At 42.2% G+C, this 19,224-nt stretch overlaps 2 protein-coding genes across 2 annotated transcripts; both read right to left on the reverse strand.

Moving 5' to 3' along the window:
- Window positions 1-421: 421 nt before the first annotated feature.
- LOC109065069 (myb-related transcription factor, partner of profilin-like) lies at window positions 422-2,444 on the reverse strand. Its single transcript, XM_042754135.1, has 3 exons — window positions 2,346-2,444; window positions 983-1,319; window positions 422-879 (listed from the first exon to the last, which is right to left on the reverse strand). Exons 1-3 carry the CDS (start codon window positions 2,442-2,444, stop codon window positions 422-424), a joined length of 894 nt encoding a protein of 297 aa, XP_042610069.1.
- A 7,954-nt stretch (window positions 2,445-10,398) lies between these two features.
- LOC122143608 lies at window positions 10,399-11,311 on the reverse strand. Its single transcript, XM_042754136.1, has 2 exons — window positions 10,516-11,311; window positions 10,399-10,424 (listed from the first exon to the last, which is right to left on the reverse strand). Exons 1-2 carry the CDS (start codon window positions 11,159-11,161, stop codon window positions 10,399-10,401), a joined length of 672 nt encoding a protein of 223 aa, XP_042610070.1. The 5' UTR covers window positions 11,162-11,311.
- Between the last annotated feature and the right edge of the window lie 7,913 nt (window positions 11,312-19,224).

Raw genomic sequence — 19,224 nt, forward strand, 5'->3', positions numbered from 1 at the left:
AGCATTCTTTGTGGCATGTTGTGTTTTACACAACATTTCCATAAATCAAGTTTGTGTTGTTGACATAGATGAGGAAATATTAGAGGACTTAAGGAGACGTGATGGTGAACTGCATGTGCCAATGCCACTTAACCCAAATGCCCCAGCAGCAGCACGGGAGAGGAGAGCTTATTTGACAGAAGAACTGCTGCATCGTCTATAGTGAGGTAAGCAAATTTATCTCGGTCTAATGTTATACTACATTGCAAAAATATAACCATACTCGTGATTCAGAGAGAACGAGTCCAAAACATTCAAAAGTATTTATTTGTGAAATTTCTTTGTATTTTGTCAAAAAGAAAAATCAATAGCAAACAGTAATTGATAAAAAAAAATACAAATGGAAAATGAGGTTAAAAATATTTAAACAGAAAAAAAAAGTTTATTTCTTTTTCCCTCCTCTGGTATTTTTGCGACGCGCGCCACGGCGGGATCGGACACCTGAGGGTCCGGGAATGGCATTGCGCGATGTGCGCCTGGTGGAACGGGTGGATGGAGATGGAGTGGGAGAAGGAGGAAGAGGCACAACAGGAGGTGGTGGTGCGCTTGAAGGGCCACGCTCCATGGCTGCAGCAATCCTCTCCAGGCTTGAGGAGATGCGCCCGAGAGGCCGCAGCAACATCGCCATCCGGTCAAGACGGCCATTCACACTTTGCCGCATCCCAGACAGCTCCCGCTCCAGCATTTCAAATCCGGTTTGCTGGAGCTGCAGGAAGGGGTGGTCCTCCGGTCTAGCAATGCTGCCACGGCGTGTAGTGGGTCCGGACCTTGATGGTTGCGCTGTTCCCTCCTCAGATGGCCCGTGCGCACGGCTCGCGAGGCCAGGGTCTTCCTGCGAAGCTGTTACATTGTTTTTCTTTATTGTGTGGCTGCGTTAAATGTTTTTCATGTAAATAACGATTAAAATATTTTCATAAGAAACCTTGTATGTGAATTTGTGTACCTTGGGGTTGGACTGCTTGCGTTTCTGATTGGGTGCCGATTTCAAAACCCCCAAATCCTTCAACGCTTTCAGCGGTGAGGGTGGACGCAGCGATGTCCTCTGCTGGCGTCAGGTCCTGAGTAGAGGCAGATCCACCTCCCGTTACACGGCGTGCCCGATTGATGCTGGCAAGCTTGGACTTTCCCCGTCTTCTGATGTCATTGTAGGGCTTGCGGCACTGGTGCGACGTCCTAGAGATGCCAGCTGATGAAACAATTGTGGCTATTTCCTCCCACGCCTGTTTAACCGACGCTATTTTGGGTGGGTTTCTCCCATCCCCATACAACACAACTTCTGTCTTTCACTGCTCTTACAAGAACATCAGTCTCCTCGGCTGTGAACCGCTCCTGGCGTGTGTCTGGTAAATACGCCATAATAGTAGCAATCCATAATGGAACTTGCGCACCTGCTTTTAAAGGGAATGTTGGATGACGCTCTGATTGGTTTATTTCAAGTTACGCCCAAACCACACCTATGAATAATGAAGCTACTTCAGACCAACCCATTTTAGATTTGCGCCGGGCGCAAGAGCCATTTATCCCGCCGGGAAAATAGCAACAGCGCCGAGACCCGCCCACAAAGTTACTTGCGCTTCGCGCTTTGACACTTGCGTTTCAGATCGTTAAAATAGGGCCCTATATACCACATGACTGTCATTTATAAGCATTTATCATAAGGCTTGTTAATAAAGTTAGTTTATGTTTGATATTCTCTGCATAATTGTCTTTACCTCACAATACAAAACTAAGTTCAATAATTTATTAAAATTAATGTTTGCAGGGCTATAGTAAAAACAATAGTAATACAAGCTTTACAGTTTGCCAATGTGTAATATTCAAATGTTCTATTTAAATTATGCTTAAAACACATCAGACTTTTTAACACAGTTGGAGGAATTGTCATTCGGTCCCTTACCCATCAAGCGCTGTGATAGCGCTTCAAAGCTTTCTCCGGTTTAAATTTACTGCTACAATACAGTTTTTTGAAATACATATTTCATGTCAATATAAAGTGGTTGCATACTGTTAAAACTGACTGGTAGTGATTTATTTAGGACTGTCGACTGTATAGAACAGTGTCAAGTGAAATCGAATGTTCGGTGAATATCGAACCTAAAACTGACTTTATACCGCACTAGTTCACCACTACATAAGAGAAAGCTGAAATTGTTGCATATATATATATATATATATATATATATATATATATATATATATATATATATATATATATATATATATATATGTGTGTGTTTATATGTATATATATGTGTGTGTGTGTGTGTGTTCAGTTAATACAGAAATTAGTTTCTAATATGCTGCACAAAGCTTGTGGCATCTTGTAGTGGCACTTCAGATGGCATCTCCAGTCTAGTAGCCAAGGACTTTCTCCGGCAGCTGCTGCTGTTTGTAGCATCTGGCATCTGTCGCTGGCCAATTAGACTACATAAATTTGTTGTAATATTTTCACTTTAAAAAACTACATTCCAACAAATTAATATAATATACCACAGGACTGTCATTATAATAACATAATATAGGCTATCTCTGGACTGTAATTTGTATGCATTTATTAAAAATTTTGTCAAAAAATGAATAGCTAAATAATAATAAAAAAAAAAAAAAAAAATAATTTCATTAAATTCAGTGTTAGGAAAGTTACTTCCAAAATGTAATGCATTATATATTAGTTGATGTATTTTGAAAGTAATTAATTACATAACATAATTACTGTCTCTGAATTGTAATGTGTTACACTACTTTTTGAGTTACTTTCACTAATATATCCACAGAAGTAGGCTATGACATTCTAAAATTTAGTTTATTGCTGCTCATTAGGCTACATCCAGAGGGTGATGTGGTAGGTACGGAGCCCCCCACATGACATGCAGGAAAAAAATAGTAGGCTAAATCGTGTGCACGATTTACTAATTCGTTCCCTCTATGTACTAAAACGTGCACACGATTACTATTGCGTTCCCTCAATTTACTATTCCGTTCACTCGATTTATAAATAGTGCGCACGATTTACTAATTCGTTCCCTCGATTTGCTAAATCGTGCGCACGATTTAGCAAATCGAGGGAACGCAATAGTAAATTGAGGGAACACAATAGCAATCGTGTGCACGTTTTAGTACATTGAGGGAACGAATTAGTAAATTATGCGCACAATTGATTTATTTTTTCTTGCATGTCATGTGCGGGGCTCCGTAGGTAGGCCTACCATAGCATAAAATTATAAAATCATATTTAGGTAGGTCTACATTATAATGTTACCATTGTAGATTGGTTAAACACACATAAGCACAAAACGTGTTATTACATTCAGAATAGTGGTAAATAAAGCTAAACGTTATAATGTACAAACAATAAACACAATAGCTAGACTATTTTGAACGGTTTCAGGGGAGGTGGAAGAGGAGGCTGGAGAGGGAGGCTGGGAGGGAACACTGGAGGACAGGATCTGGGCAGAACCAGTGGAGACACAGGAGAACTGGGTAGTGCCTCCCCAAACCAGTCTATTAGATCCATTTTAAAACAGTCCATTAGTTCCTCATAATGTAGTCTAGGGACCAGTTGCAGCTCACCCTCAGTGGCGGGAGTGTGGGCGGGGCTTCCCAAGCCCTCGATCTTCACCAAAACAGACACAGGAGAACTGGGTAGTGCCTCCCCAAACCAGTCTATTAGATCCATTTTAAAACAGTCCATTAGTTCCTCATAATGTAGTCTAGGGACCAGTTGCAGCTCACCCTCAGTGGCGGGAGTGTGGGCGGGGCTTCCCAAGCCCTCGATCTTCACCAAAACTCCCTCGGGAACAGACGATGTTGCCGGCTCACGCACTTGGTCAGACAGTGATTGAAGCTCAGGCACTGTTTCGATGCTCGGCTTGGTCACAACTGGCTTAGGCTCTCTGTGTGCAGTGGGCTCAGGCAGTAACTCCGTGCAGTGCGATGATGGCTGGCTGATCTCTGGTTCACGAGTGGGGCTGGAGATGTCCTCCTCGGCAGGGCAGACGGAGTAATACAGTCCATTTCTTTCCAACCCTCTCCACGAAAGTGGCAAAATCCTCCTTGGGACCGTTCGGTGATAGGCGTGCCTTACACCGCTTGCTCAGGCCGTTGTAATAAAAAACACAGAGTGAGTGGTCTGAGAAGTGGGTAAGACACACCAGATCGAGAAAGTCCTTGGTGTGGTCCTCCAGCGAACGGTCCAACTGCTCCAGGCATAGGGGCTGGACAGCTGGCAGGTCCATTCCGGGAGAGGGGAGGAAAAAGAAAAGAATCAAAAAAGAAAGAAAAACGCCACTAAACTATACTCACTTTTGAGGGTCTGCTATTGTGTTACATGTTGGTATGCAAAACAAAGCGCACGACAAAGGAGTATAAAGAGAGAGTTCTTTTAATAATCCACAGGAGAGAATGGGCACAACCAAACACAAATCCAAACGATAGTAGACAAAGGAATCAGGGGAGAACACAGGATTTATAAACAGTGAACGTAATCAAGAAGAACTTAAACAGGTTTGGAGCTAATTAATCTAAAACCATGGAAAATAACTTGGCAGGATAACGGAGACACAAACTAAACCAAAACAGATCATAACCATAACAGTGTCGCACATTGCACTTGACTAAGCATTCTCGTCCTTTTCTCTAATGAACTGAAAACAATGGGAGTAGCCTATGTCCATCTCACAAATGTAGAATCCGTCTCTGCAGTCATCTCAACCATCGAATTACAGCAACAAAAAAATAGACAAAATAAATTTATGACACAAAAATATGTTGTTGTAACTTGCGTTACTGAGATTGTAACAAGAAATAATATTATCCAAATTTTATTAGTGATGCATTATATAATGCGTCTGAGCAGATGAGCAGATGAGTCCTGCGGGTGTCGCTGTTGGACAGTGTTATTCCTGCTTCCTGCTTGCCTTGCTGCGGTTTTGTGATCGTAGCTCCGTGTAGCTTTGTTTTTCTGTAGAATCTTTATCTTACTATCACTCTCTGTTGTTTAAAGTGATAAATTATAACTTAATTCCCACCACATTTCTGATATTATCTATCAATCTAATCTGATTAATTTGATCGTTTACTTTTATTTTAAATCCGCGAGTGCAGTGCACCTGCATCGCCTTAGCACTCGTTAGCTTGTCATTAGTGTTTCCATTCGTGCCTATCGTTGTTTTCTTTTCTCCTCTCCTCTCTCTCGGTACTCTCTCTCTCCAGTTTTTCACAAGTTCATCAAACAACTGTGGTAAGAATCTTTCATAAAGCATGGTGAGTAATGGCTTCTCCTGCTATTGTTATTTGCACTGCTTGCCACATATATAGTTTATCTATCTCTGTCGGTGACGAGGGATTCACATGTGATAAATGCAGGGAAAGAGTTAGGCTGACAGAGAAGATTTCAGAATTAGAGACACACATCCAAACTTTAATTGAGGACAGTAAGAATGTGAGGGCTCTAGATATGGCTTTGGGCGAGTCTAGCTAAGGGAGTCCTGTACATTGTTCGGTTCCGGTAACAGCGCCATCGCAGCATGGCAACTGGGTGACAGTGAGGCGGCATAGTCATGGCTCAAAACACCGCTCTTCTGTTCCGATCAATACATTAAACAGGTTCTCCCCACTCAGTGATGCACCCACTGAGAAACCTGGTCAAAGTGCTCTAGTTATTGCAGATTCTATTGTACGGAACGTGAATATAGAGACACCAGCCATCATAGTCCAATGTTTACCGGGAGCCAGCGCGCCTGACATTATGGGGGGCAGCTGTGGCCTAATGGTTAGAGACTTGGACTTGTAACCTGAAGGTCGCAGGTTCGAGTCTCGGTGCTGGCAGGAGTTGTAGGTGGGAGGAAGTGAATGAACAGCGCTCTCTTCCGCCCTCAATACCCATGGCTGAAGTGCCCTTGAGCAAGGCACTGAACCCCCAGTTGCTCCCCGGGCGCTGGATATAGCTGCCCACTGCTCCGGGTGTGTGTTCACTTCTCACTGCTGTGTGTGTGCACTTGGATGGGTTAAATGCAGAGCACCAATTTCGAGTATGGGTTACTTGACAAATGTCACGACTTTCACTTTCATCTTGGCAAATTTAAAAGTGCTGGCTAATGCTAAACGTAAATACAGTAAGATTGTTAATCACGCCGGCGCTAATTATGTTTGACTTCGCCAGTCGGAGATCACTAAAAATCACATTAAAGGGGTGTGTGAACTTGCAAGCATGATGTCAGACACTGTAATATGCTCTGGTCCCCTCCCTGCTTACCGTGGTGACGAGATGCATAGCAGATTGTTATCACTCAATGGCTGGATGTCTAAGTGGTGCCCGCAGAATAACATAGGTTTCATAGACAATTGGACAAGCTTTTAGGGCAGACCTGACCTGTTGAAAAGAGTCTTCATCCCTCCTGGGGTGGTGACGCTCTTCTATCTAGAAATATGGCACATAGTCTTACAGTTTGTACTTGACTAACTGGGGCCCAGGTCAGGAAGCAGACAGACTGGCTAAACCGACCGCCTGCTAGCCACCTCACATTACAGAAGTCAGTTAATTCTCAGCACATAGAGACTCTTTCACCTAGATATCACACCATAGAGACTGTGTCTGTTCCCCGAACTAGAAAATACAAAAAAACGCCCAAACCAATTTAAGAGCAACAATTTAATTGAGGTACAACAAATAAAAAACAGATGCAATACGGATAAACAAATGATAAAGCTTGGCTTATTGAATATCAGGTCCCTTTCTACGAAAGCACTTTTTGTAAATAATATGATCAATGATCATAATCTAGATGTGCTCTGTTTGACAGAAACCTGGCTAAAACCTGATGATTACATTATTTTAAATGAGTCTACACCCCATGATTACTGTTATAAACATAAGCCACGTCCAAAAGGTAAAGGGGGAGGTGTTGCTACAATTTATAACAATATGTTCAGTATTTCTCAGAGGGCAGGCTTCAAGTATAACTCATTTGAAGTAATGGTGCTTCATATAACATTATCCAGAGAAACAAATGTTAATGATAAATCCCCTGTACTGTTTGTACTGGCTACTGTATACAGGCCACCAGGGCACCATATAGACATTATTAAAGAGTTTGCTGATTTTATATTCAAGTTAGTGCTGGCTGCAGATAAAGTTTTAATTGCTGGTGATTTTAATATCCATTTTGATAATGAAAAAGATGCATTGGGATCAGCATTTATAGACATTCTGAACTCTATTGGGGTTAGACAACACGTCTCAGGACCTACTCATTGTCAAAATCATACCCTAGATTTAATACTGTCACATGGAATTGATGTTGATGGTGTTGAAATTATGCAGCCAAGCGATGATATCTCAGATCATTATTTAGTTTTGTGCAAACTTCATATAGCTAAAACTGTAAATTCTACTTCTTGTTACAAGTATGGTAGAACCATCACTTCTACCACAAAAGACTGCTTTGTAAGTAATCTTCCTGATGTATCCGAATTCCATAGCAAGGTTAAGGAAAACAGTCTGACACCATGGTATAATGAGCACACTCGCACCCTAAAGAGAGCTGCCTGGAAAATGGAGTGCAGCTGGAGGAAAACAAAACTAGAGGTATTTCATATTGCTTGGTGGGAAAGTAACCTACAAGCATTAAAAACTGCTAGATCTGATTACTTTTCATCTCTTTTAGAAGAAAACAAACATAACCCCAAGTATTTATTCAATACAGTGGCTGAATTAACGAAAAATAAAGCATCAACAAGTATTGACATTTCCCAACATCACACCAGTAATGACTTTATGAACTAGTTTACTTCTAAAATCGATACTATTAGAGATTAAATTGTAACCATGCAGCCATCAGCTACAGTATCGCATCAGACAGTGCACTATAGATCCCCTGAGGAACAGTTACACTCATTCTCTACTGTAGGAGAGGAAGAATTGTCTAAACTTGTTAAATCATCTAAACCAACAACATGTATGTTAGACCCTATTCCATCTAAGCTCCTAAAAGAGGTGCTTCCAGAAGTCATAGATCCTTTTCTGACTATTATTAATTCTTCATTGTCATTAGGATATGTCCCCACAACCTTCAAACTGGCTGTTATTAAGCCTCTCATCAAAAAACCACAACTTGACCCCAAAGAACTAGTTAATTATAGACAGATCTCGAATCTCGCTTTTCTGTCCAAGATACTTGAAAAGGTAGTATCCTCACAATTATATTCCTTCTTAGAGAAAAATGGTATCTGTGAGGATTTCCAGTCAGGATTTAGACCGTATCATAATACAGAGACTGCTCTCCTTAGAGTTATAAATGACCTGCTCTTATCATCTGACCGTGGTTGTGTCTCTCTATTAGTGCTATTGGATCTTAGTGCTGCGTACGACACTATTAGCACACCATTCTTTTGCATAGACTAGGGCCTGGTTCCCCAAAACATTCTTATCGCTAAGTAGTTCTTAACCTATTCCTTAACCTCTCTCTTAATGTTATGGCACGATTCCCGACACGTTCGTACGCTAAGTATATCTTCTGTAAGTCACACTTTCGTAAGGTTGGTCTGGACCATTCTTAAGCTCTCTATTAGCGTTGTTTGAGCTCGAGACGCTAGTCGCCGCCACTTTGCAGCAGTCTTTAGAAATCAGCGAAGCGCAGTACAAGTCCAACTATGGTATGTTGACAATGTTGTGGCTCAAAAATGATTTTATGTTATGGACATTTTAAGACTAATAATAAAATATGTTCGCAATGGATACAGGCCTATTTATGAAGTTGACTTTATTTGGTATCAGAACTAATATGGTGGTAATTAGCCTAGGCTATTTCGTAATGTAATTAAAGCGTTTAAATTGGCAATCACTTGTGATAATTAAAATCTGGCAAACAATTTGGCTCTAAATGGCTAAGATCTATAAATGGGTAAGCATGGTGGTGTCCAGTAAGCGACCAACTATGGCAGCGATCCAACATGTCCTTGTTTTGAATCAAAGACGGCGCCGGCCGCGGAGCCGTTTAGTCCATGTAAATTTTTTTATTCGGCAAAACTTAAGCCCTTTTGACATTTTGCCTGACGTGGCTATATTAAAAAATTTTCGCCTCCCAAGGCAACTCATTATGGAGCTGCTGGACCTTCTCAGACCTGCGCTTGCCAGGCTAACGCGGCGGAATTTTGCTTTAAGCCCTGAAGTCCAGCTGCTTGCAGCGCTAAGGTTTTTTGCTACAGGGAGCTTCATCGAGGTCGTGGGAGAGGGCTATGGCCTAAGCAAGACCTCGGTGTGGAGGTGCATCCACACTGTCACCAACGCCCTTCTGCGCCATGCCGGGGATTACATCCGGCTGCCAGGAACACGTCAGGAGGTCCAGGAGGTGCACCAGGGCTGTCATGCCATTGCTGGCATCCCCAGAGTCTTGGGCCTGGTGGATGGCACACTCATCCCTATCGCAAATCCATCAGTGATTGATCAGGCGTACATATCGCGAAAGGGATACGCGGCCATAAATGTGCAGGTTATAGTGGACCATAGGGGTGTGATCTCCGACCTGGTGGCAAGGTGGCCAGGCAGCACCCACGACAGTTTTGCCTTGGCCAATTCTGCCGTGGGTGAACAAGCGGAGAGAGAGGGGTTTGGTCAGAGCCTGTTCCTCGGGGATAGTGGATACCCTCTGAGAACATACTTATTCACACCGCTGACAAACCCACAGACTCGGGCTGAAAGAGCCTACAATGTTGCACACGTTCGCATGCGCAACGTTGTCGAGTGTGCAATTGGCATCTGGAAGCTGCGCTTTCGGTGCCTGCACAAGTCGGCAGGAGGACTGCGCATGAAGCCTCAAAGCTCTTAAACCTTTACTCTATCATGCCATTGTGTCCATTCCATAAGTGCTCTATGCAACACCAATCATTGACATGCTTCTCTTAAGGTTGGCGAAGGAGCCTACATGTTAGAATTTCTGAGTCAAAAGTTGATATATGCCCAAATTACCACGTCACATTGCTGATTCATCTTCATTCATTTATTGGGCATTGAATGCAGGTCACATGGTTGTCAGAGGATTCCCTTTCCACTGCTTTGCCTCATGCATAGCCTTACGCGTCGCCAGACACACAGATAATGTACATTACAAACTAATGTCTTTACGTAGCATCTTCAAATGAGCCTTTATATCTGAATGTGCACTTAGATTGACACTGCTTAATTTCCTTGTGGATAAATAAGGTATCTCATAGATAGAGCAAGATTTTATGCATAGGTTTCCAATGGCAGATTGGAACAGAGAATCAGTTGTTGACTCATTAAGGATGACAGAATGACATACAATCTTGTTGATGATCAAGTATTTTTAATGAAAATGCGGATACAAACATACACAGACACGGTCACTGTGTTGACTGTTGCTCAGCATCTATAAAGACAAACACATACCAAAATCAGATTAGGAACTGTGAGGAAAGGAACATCAAAACCGCAAGAACCAAGAACAACAACTGGCTCACCTTCAGCTGGCAGCAAGATTGGTACAGAGATTGAGGGCCTGTTGAATTGTGCCTCTGCTAGGGCATGCTGCTGCTTGGCCAGTTCCAGCTTGGCTCTCTTCAGCTCCAGAGACTGGCGAGCGAGCTCATTTGCTTCGGTCAACTGTCGCTGAATGTCCCGCAACACAACCAACTTCTCCTTTTCAATGATCACCAACTCTTCACTACACCGACATGGTGAGATTGTGGAGCGACGTCGTAATGTCGTGTAGCGAAGTCCTGGCGAAGATGTGTGTACGGGAGGTGGTGGCATAGTGCAACCTTCCGGCTCGGTGCTGCCAGGTGAGGAGAGTGCTGCAGGTGGCTCGGTGTCTGGGGAGCATGGCACATTGGGGGGTGGCGATGACCTAGAACATGAGGCCTGTTCAGCGTCACCTCTTCTAACGTCAATCCCCCCAGGGATTCCATGTGAGATTGTGTCACCCATGATCGCCAGTGCCTTCTCCTCATGTGCTGTTAAGGGTTGCACCGAACTGGTCCCCGCACCTGTCCTCGCCCGGTCTCTACGGACAGCAGAACCTCTCACCTTAACCTGGCTTGAAAAATCATGCAATTTTTTCCTGACGTCCTGCCAGGACCTTGGTGTGCCTGATCCGGAGGCAGCCATCTTCCTTGCTATGTCGCTCCATAGCTCCTTTTTGTTGCTGTTGCACAAGTTATTCCGAAAGCTGGAAAACAGTGTCACTTTGTGCAAGCTCACCTCGTCCAGCAAAACTTCAAGTTCCTCTTATGAGAAGCTTGGTGCCCTTTTTTTACGTTGCTTTCCCACCATATTCTGTATCTAACTCTCTCTCTGTTCATTGTAGATAGGTTGCCTTTTATTGAAAACATTAACCAATGGCAATCAATACCGCATTAAACATAAGTAACTGCAGCTGCTTGCCAATCAATTCTGATTGTAAAGTACCTTACCATTAATATAAAAGTGTATTACATAATTTTTAGAAGTCATTAAACCCATGTAAAGAAGCTGCACAAGTGGAACAACGGGATAAGGAGGGTGGATGATTAGCGAGGGATACCCGGTTCGTCTACCCATCACAACATATCGTGTGAACATATTACTGACAATTTAATAATTTAATTAATAGTCTATATTTTACGGATAACTTAAACTATGTTAAAATAAATGTTACTGGAATAATTTGAGGAATGTTTCGTTTGCATAGAACGTGTTGTCTTTCTTAACGCCGTAATACATCTTTGCGTGAAGTGGAAAATCGATTCCTGAGCAATCGATGACAACTAATTCAGCACCTTCACTTGGGACAGCACCTTTATAACATCGAACGTAAGAGGCAGTGTGATAAGAAGCTTCCTAATGGACACTTCGGGGAACACACTTAGGAACATAAACAACTTTGGTAAGATATATCTTTCGAGTCTTCTTACCGCGCTAAGAGTGAGCGTTATCGGGAAACCGGGCCCAGAACATTTTGTTGGCATTAATGGAAATGCATTAGCATGGTTTAAATCGCACTTATATGACAGCCATCAATTCGTAGCAGTGAATGAAGAGGTATCATATCGATCACAAGCGCAGTATGGAGTACCTCAAGGCTCAGTACTAGGGCCGTTACTCTTCACGCTTTACATGTTACCCTTGGGAGATATCATCAGGAAACACAGTGTTAGCTTTCACTGTTATGCTGATGAAACTCTCAGCCATACTTCTTTGTGGCCCGGTGAAACATACCAATTTGAAAAACTAACGGAATGCATAGTCGATATAAAAAACTGGATGACAATTAATTTATTACTGCTAAATTCTGAAAAAAACATAAGTGTTAATTATACGACCGAAAAGCTCTGCATGTAATAACCTAGAACGCTGTCTAAGACTTGATGGCTGCTCTGTCAATTCTTCGTCATCAGTTAGGAACCTAGGTGTGCTATTTGATAGCAATATTTCCTTAGAAAGCCACGTTTCTAACATTTGTAAAACTGCATTTTTCCATCTCAAAAATATATCTAAATTATGGCCTATGGTCTCAATGTCAAATGCAGAAATGTTAATCCATGTGTTTATGACCTCAAGGTTAGATTATTGTAATGCTTTTTTGGGTGGTTGTTCTGCATGCTTAGTAAACCAACTCCAGTTAGTCCAAAATGCAGCAGCTAGAGTTCTTACTGTCAACACTGTACCGGCTCCCTATCAAACATCATATAGATTTTAAAATCTTGCTTATTACTTATAAAGCCCTGAATGGTTTAGCACCTCAGTATTTGAACGAGCTCTTGTTACATTATAATCGTCCACGTCCGCTGCGTTCTCAAAAATCAGGCAATTTGATAATACCTAGAATATCAAAATCAACTGCGGGCGGCAGATCCTTTTCCTATTTAGCACCAAAACTCTGGAATAACCTACCTAACATTGTTCGGGAGGCAGACACACTCTTGCGGTTTAAATCTAGATTAAAGACCCATCTCTTTAACCCTCTGGAGTCTAAGGGTATTTTTTGGGGCCTGGAGAAGTTTTGTCATGCCCTGACATTTGTGCTTTTTTCAGTTTCTTATAAATATCTAAATGGCTAAAGTCTAATCTCACTGTAATCAGCACAAACTGGGCTATAATAATATGTGAGCAGCATGTATGTACATGATTGTGTTTTTGAGAAAAAAAATTTTTTATGCGTGTGTTGAGTGTCTCAATTAAAAGCAAATGCACTCCGTCTCGAACTGTGTGTAACCTTCTTTATTTTTCCACTTACATCTCACTTCTTTTCTTATCGCTCTCTCCACCTTCACTCAAACCGAGCGCTCCCTCTAGAGGCTAACTCAGAACACCACATATCCCTCTCTCTTAAGAACAATTATACTATAGGGACAAAGTCGCAGTGCAATTAGTTAACAATTAATGTACAAGTTACTATTGATTTTTTTCTTTCTTTGCAACCTTTCAATCCCAACATTGATTTGCAAACAACCCTTACTGAACGAATAGTGGTACAGTAATCCAGTTTCCAAACACTTGGTATAAGCATGACATAACAGTGCTCAAACACAATAATCACAAAATAGCAAGAACATTCTTTTCCTTATTCTGTGTAGACACCTATTGTGTACTAGTAATGCATAAAGCACATTTCACATTACATAATCCTGAGTCCATGCGGGTGCATGCCTGCTCCGAACAGGCCGGTGTAACTACTACAGGTTGTTCACCCCCTGCAGGATTAGTATCCCCAGAGTCAAACAACGGCAGTTCACTGGACTCGTCTGCTCTGTATTGAGCAAGTGCAGGTGCCAGGTGGGATGCATTCCAGCATCGTCCATCTGATAACTTGTATGTGTACAACGCTTTCTTACCCACAACCTTTAGGGGTTTTCCAAATTTAGACTGGGTCTTTGGCACACTTCCGGGTTTCTTTACATGGACATATGATCCACACTGAAATGAAACATGCTTTGCACTGCATTTTCTGTCACTGTACTGTTTCATTTTTTTCTGTTTATCTCTCACGTGTGAGGCAAGCTGGTGAGGTGTGGACCTTTTGCCTGCAGGTGGCAAGCAAAGACCTGAGACGTTAAGTTTGGTTAACATGGCTCTCCCATGCAAAAGTTCAGTTGGTGTGCACTGTGTTGTAGCATGTGGCGTTGCACGGTATGCCTGCAGAAAGTCTTTGGTGAACTCCTTCCACCCTCTTCCTTCCAGTGAAGCAGTTTGTAAACTATCCTTTAAGCTGCGATTAAAACGTTCAACTTCCCCGTTTGCTCTTGGATAATATACAGATTATGTCCTGTGTAAGATTCCTCTGTTTTGCAAGAACAGCCTGAAGTCGTGCGAAGTGAACTGTATTCCATTATCAGAAATCAACTCTTTCGGATTCCCTTCCCTGCTAAACACTGTAGACAAAAACTGTTTCACGGCCTGGGTGGTAGGATGTGAGACAAATGCTATCTCAGGCCACTTACTGTAATAGTCCACCAAAGTGACCAGAAAACGACAATCAGCAGGTGCTGCATCAAAAGGACCCATGATGTCTATGGCCACTTTCTCCCAGGCGTCAGTAGGATAAGGTACAGGTTGGAGAGGAGTGGTATGTATGACAGCTGATTTGTCATGTAACTGACAAGTGACACAAGCCTTGACAGCTGTTTCTACTTGTTTGTCTATGCCAGGCCACCAGTAGAGCTCTCTCAGCCTCCTTTTTGTCCTCACAATGCCCTAATGTGTATCATGTGCGAGTGCAATGAACTTGGGCTGGAGACCTTCTGGAACCAGGAGGCGTGTGGTTCCCCGCACCACACAACCATCCTGAAGTGAAAGTTCATGGCGCACTTGAAAATATACGGCTTTAAAGCATGATCCAGTGCCTTTGCGCACTTTGGCCATTTTGAGGTGAGCATTCTGCGTAGCTCAGCTTGGATAGGGCAAGAATCACATGCTGCTTTGAACTCAGTGCTGGTTATTGCAGTGAGCGTAGACGTGAGAGCTATGACTTCTAAATCATGTTCCAAACTAGGTTCAGTGCTAGGGAGTGGTAAGCGAGATAGACAGTCTTATACTGAATATCGTAGGTAAATGCCATCAGCCTAGCTGTGTGGCCCAAACGCATGCTAGTGCCTCATTTTCTACTGTGGAATACTTCCGTTCTGCTACGGTAAGGGTGCGTGAAGCAAAAGCCACTGTTCTCTCCATGTTATCTGAATGTATCTGGGTAAGAACACCTCCTATACCATAGTCTGAAGCATCTGTGGTGACTATAGTAGGCAGTTCTGGATTGAAAAGCGCAAGGGCAGCACTATGCACGATCAGTCTCTTAACCCTCTGGAGTCTAAGGGTATTTTTGGGGCCTGGAGAAGTTTTGTCATGCCCTGACATTTGTGCTTTTTTCAGTTTCTTATAAATATCTAAATGGCTAAAGTAAAATATCACTTTAACCAGCACACTTAAATACTGTAATTCTGTGTAGCAGCATGCTATGTATGTACATGATTGTGTTTTTGAGAAAAAAAAATGTTTGCGTGGTAGGTTAGTGAAAAACTAAAAATGTTAAAATCACTTTAATAAGGCAATAAAACACATATAGAAAATTGGTTCCCCAGGAATTTGGAGAACTGGAGCTTGTAGCCTAGAATTTTTTTTTTCTAAATGATGTGAAAATCATCTTGTTTACTCACTTACAGAAAACAATATATTGATTTAAATTTTCTAAGACACTTATTGTTGGTAAAAGTCATATGCGAGTAGGCGTCAACTATCATGAATTCACACCTGAGAAGACAAAGGCCTGCATAATGAGCCATTCAGTCAGCTGTGTCACTGAGAGGGATGAGTTACAAGAAAGAATGTGAGGACAAAATAACTGTATATAATTTTATGTTTGTAGTTTATTTAGAATATATTTAATTATCCCACAACATAATGTAATATTCACTGTGAGTGCAGTTAAACAGTTTATTAGGAACAATCAAAGCTGACTTTCAAACTGAATTTTTTGCATCATTACTCCAGTCACACAATCCTTCAGAAATCCTTTTAACAATCTTATTTTCTACAAAAAAAACATTTATTGTTATTATTATCATTATTATTATTATTATTATTATTATTATTATTATTATTATTAATGTTGAAAGAGCTGAGAATTTTTTTTTAGGTTTTTTAGGGGGGGATAAATTGAAAGAACAGCCAATGATTGTTACATTTGTTACAGTTACATTTATTGTTACATTTATATTATGTACATCAAGCTTTTGAATGGTATAGTAGTGTATATTGTTATTGAAACTTCATATATTTCACTTGATTATACATTTAGTCAGGAATTATAGTTTGGAAAAAGTCTTTGGAAAAAGTCTAACTAGTAAAATGTTTACACGTTATGTGAAAACTAGTACAAGTATATAAATAAATAAAAAGAGACTTACTCATGTTTATGATCTCTGCTGAATAAAGAGCTTCATTCTCTTTTTTCTGAGGAAATCCAAATCTCAAATCCTCAACCACATCACATCTTTTTGGGGGTGAATTATGTTTTATTCCTCTCATCGCGAAGCAAACAGTAAAATAAAAAAAAACTTGAAGAACAATCTCGCTGCGTTGTCTTCTGTTGTGTGGGCGTATTCAAAAGCTGCGCGCTTCAGTGAAACATTTGAATCTCAAAAGCACGTTCAGCGTGGGGGCGTGGTCGCATTAGAAGATAATGAAGGAAGACGTGAAAAACGGACATCGGGGTTGTTTTCATATGGATTACTTTATCACAGAATATTTGTTTTCAGCAGCACTCGTTTAGTTTAAAAGTAGACATGTCAGGCTTTCTATAGATATCTCTTCTCATGTCTCTTCGTTGAGTATTCACTGAGTTACAGTTCATTTTAATGACGCATTTGTATCTGAAGATCAGCGCAGACAAAGGCTGCAGACAGCACTCCTTGTTTGTTATCTTTATTTTATAAGTGCACAAAGTTTTGTTGTTATTATGTCTGTATACAAAAAAAAGTAGACCCTTTACAGATTCGATTGATGTATTGCTCTTCTCTGTACGATCAAAACTGAAAGTGTAATTTAAGTTCTTTTCGGGGTTATCAGGAGAAAATACCCCAAAACGCGTATACGCGTTAATCGACTCCAGAGGGTTAACAGTCTCAAAGCTTTCTTGAGCCTCAGGTGACCAGATGAATGGAGTAGAGCCTCGTAAAAGCACACGCAATGGCTCCACTACTGTAGCATAATTTGGTATGAATTTAGAATACCAGGATGTGAGACCCAGAAATGAACGAAGGCTAACCCCATCAGCAGGAGGTGGTGCATCGGACACTGCAGAGACATGGGAAGCATCAGGCTGTAATCCCTTCTCAGACAGGGTGTGACCCAGGAATGACAGTTCTGCTTTTCTGAAATGGCACTTTGCCATGTTCAATTTGAGGCCTGCTTTATCAATTCGCTGCAGCACGGCTTGTAGATTTTCATCATGTTCCTTGAACGTTGCTCCTGTAACCATGATGTCATCCAAGTAACAATGAGCTCCAGACTGACCTTTAAGGATTTCAGACATCATCCTCTGGAAGCAACTTGGAGCTGAGGCCAGTCCATATGGAACCCTTTTGAAACGAAATAGCCCATCATGTGTGACAAACGCTGTAAGGTTTTGACTGTCCTCATGCAACATTACCTGGTGATATGCACTTTGGAGGTCTAATGAGGAAAACACTGTTGCTCCACACAGGTTTGCAAACATCTCCTCCATATGTGGAAGAGGAAAGCTGACTACTACCACTGCCTTGTTAGGCTCGCGTAAGTCGACACAGAGCCGAATCCCCCCATCTTTTTTTCTAGAGACAACTATTGGGGAAACCCACTCAGATGCATCCACAGGCTCGATCACATCCTGTTGTTCCTTGGACACCTCGTCGCGAATTGAGAAAGGTAACCGCCTCAGTTTCTGCTGCACAGGCTGAATACCAGGCCGAACGTGAACACGGTGCACAAATCCTCTTGCACATCCCAGCCTGTTTTCTGACTTTGCATCTATAGCTAAGGCAGTATGTGTGCACTGGTCCGTAGTGACCTGACCATCACAGATTTGTAAGCACAGTCCAGTAAAGAGGTCTCTGCCTAGCACAGCTGATCCCTTTTGAACAATGTATAAGTCTGTGGTAGTGCAATGGCGTCCATACGAGATGCTGGCTGGCAGGCATCCTTTCACTTCAATTGCATCGCCCCCAAAACTAACTAGACTGAGTTTCGGTGGTGAAAGGGGTGCTTGACTGAAAGATCCAGAGTAAATGGACATCGGTAATATGGACACTGCCGATCCCGTGTCCACCATTAACTGAATGTCCCGTGTTTGTCCTGTGCTTGCACATATCTGTACTGTGCACATTATTTTGCCACAGTCACGAGCAGAATGTTCAATATTTAACACAGTCACTTCAGGTACTGTAATTTCACTCACCCGTTTGTTTCCGCGACATATCTTTGCAAAATGCCCTGTTTTGTTACAGTTCCTGCACACCGCATTCTTTGCCAGGCATCCGGGAAAATTAGCTGAGTGCTGCTCAGATCCGCAACGGTAGCAAGTACGTGCACAGGTAAATTTCGGAGGTCCCCGCGAGGCGTTGACTTTACTTTTGCTCCTTCGAACCGTGTTATGTTGTTGCACTGCTTGTACTGAACTGTTGGATGACGCAATCATTGCTTTTGCCTCTGCCGTAGCAGTTTCAATTTGCTGGGCGACAGTCACAGCTTTCTTAAGGTCGAGTGGCACTTCCAGCAACAGCCGTTCTCTAATGCGAGATGAATTAGTCTTTTCGACCAGCTGATCGCGTATCAACTCGTCCTCCATCGCGCCGAATTCACAGGTGGCAGCCAGTTCACGTAGTGCAGCGACATACTGATCTGTAGTCTCGCCCACGCGTTGGCTTCGTTGGCGGAAGCGGTAACGTTCAGCAACCACATTAACTTTAGGAACAAAAAACTCCCTTATTGCACTCAAAGCAGAAGCGTACGTATCATCTCACGGTCAGGGTGTAGAACAATCTTTGACCCTCGGCTCTGAGGCAGTGTATTAGAAGAGCGCGCTTCCTCGCATTAGGCAGCTCCTCGCCCAGGACCAGCAAAAAATTGTCGAAAGTTTTGATCCACGCTTTGAACAGAATGGGTGGTTCACCCGGTGTTTGCAGGAATGGGGCAGGTTGGCTCAGACTCAAAGCCATCCTCGT

Source organism: Cyprinus carpio, unplaced genomic scaffold (genome assembly GCF_018340385.1).
Source record: "Cyprinus carpio isolate SPL01 unplaced genomic scaffold, ASM1834038v1 S000006461, whole genome shotgun sequence".
Classification (NCBI taxonomy): domain Eukaryota; kingdom Metazoa; phylum Chordata; class Actinopteri; order Cypriniformes; family Cyprinidae; genus Cyprinus; species Cyprinus carpio.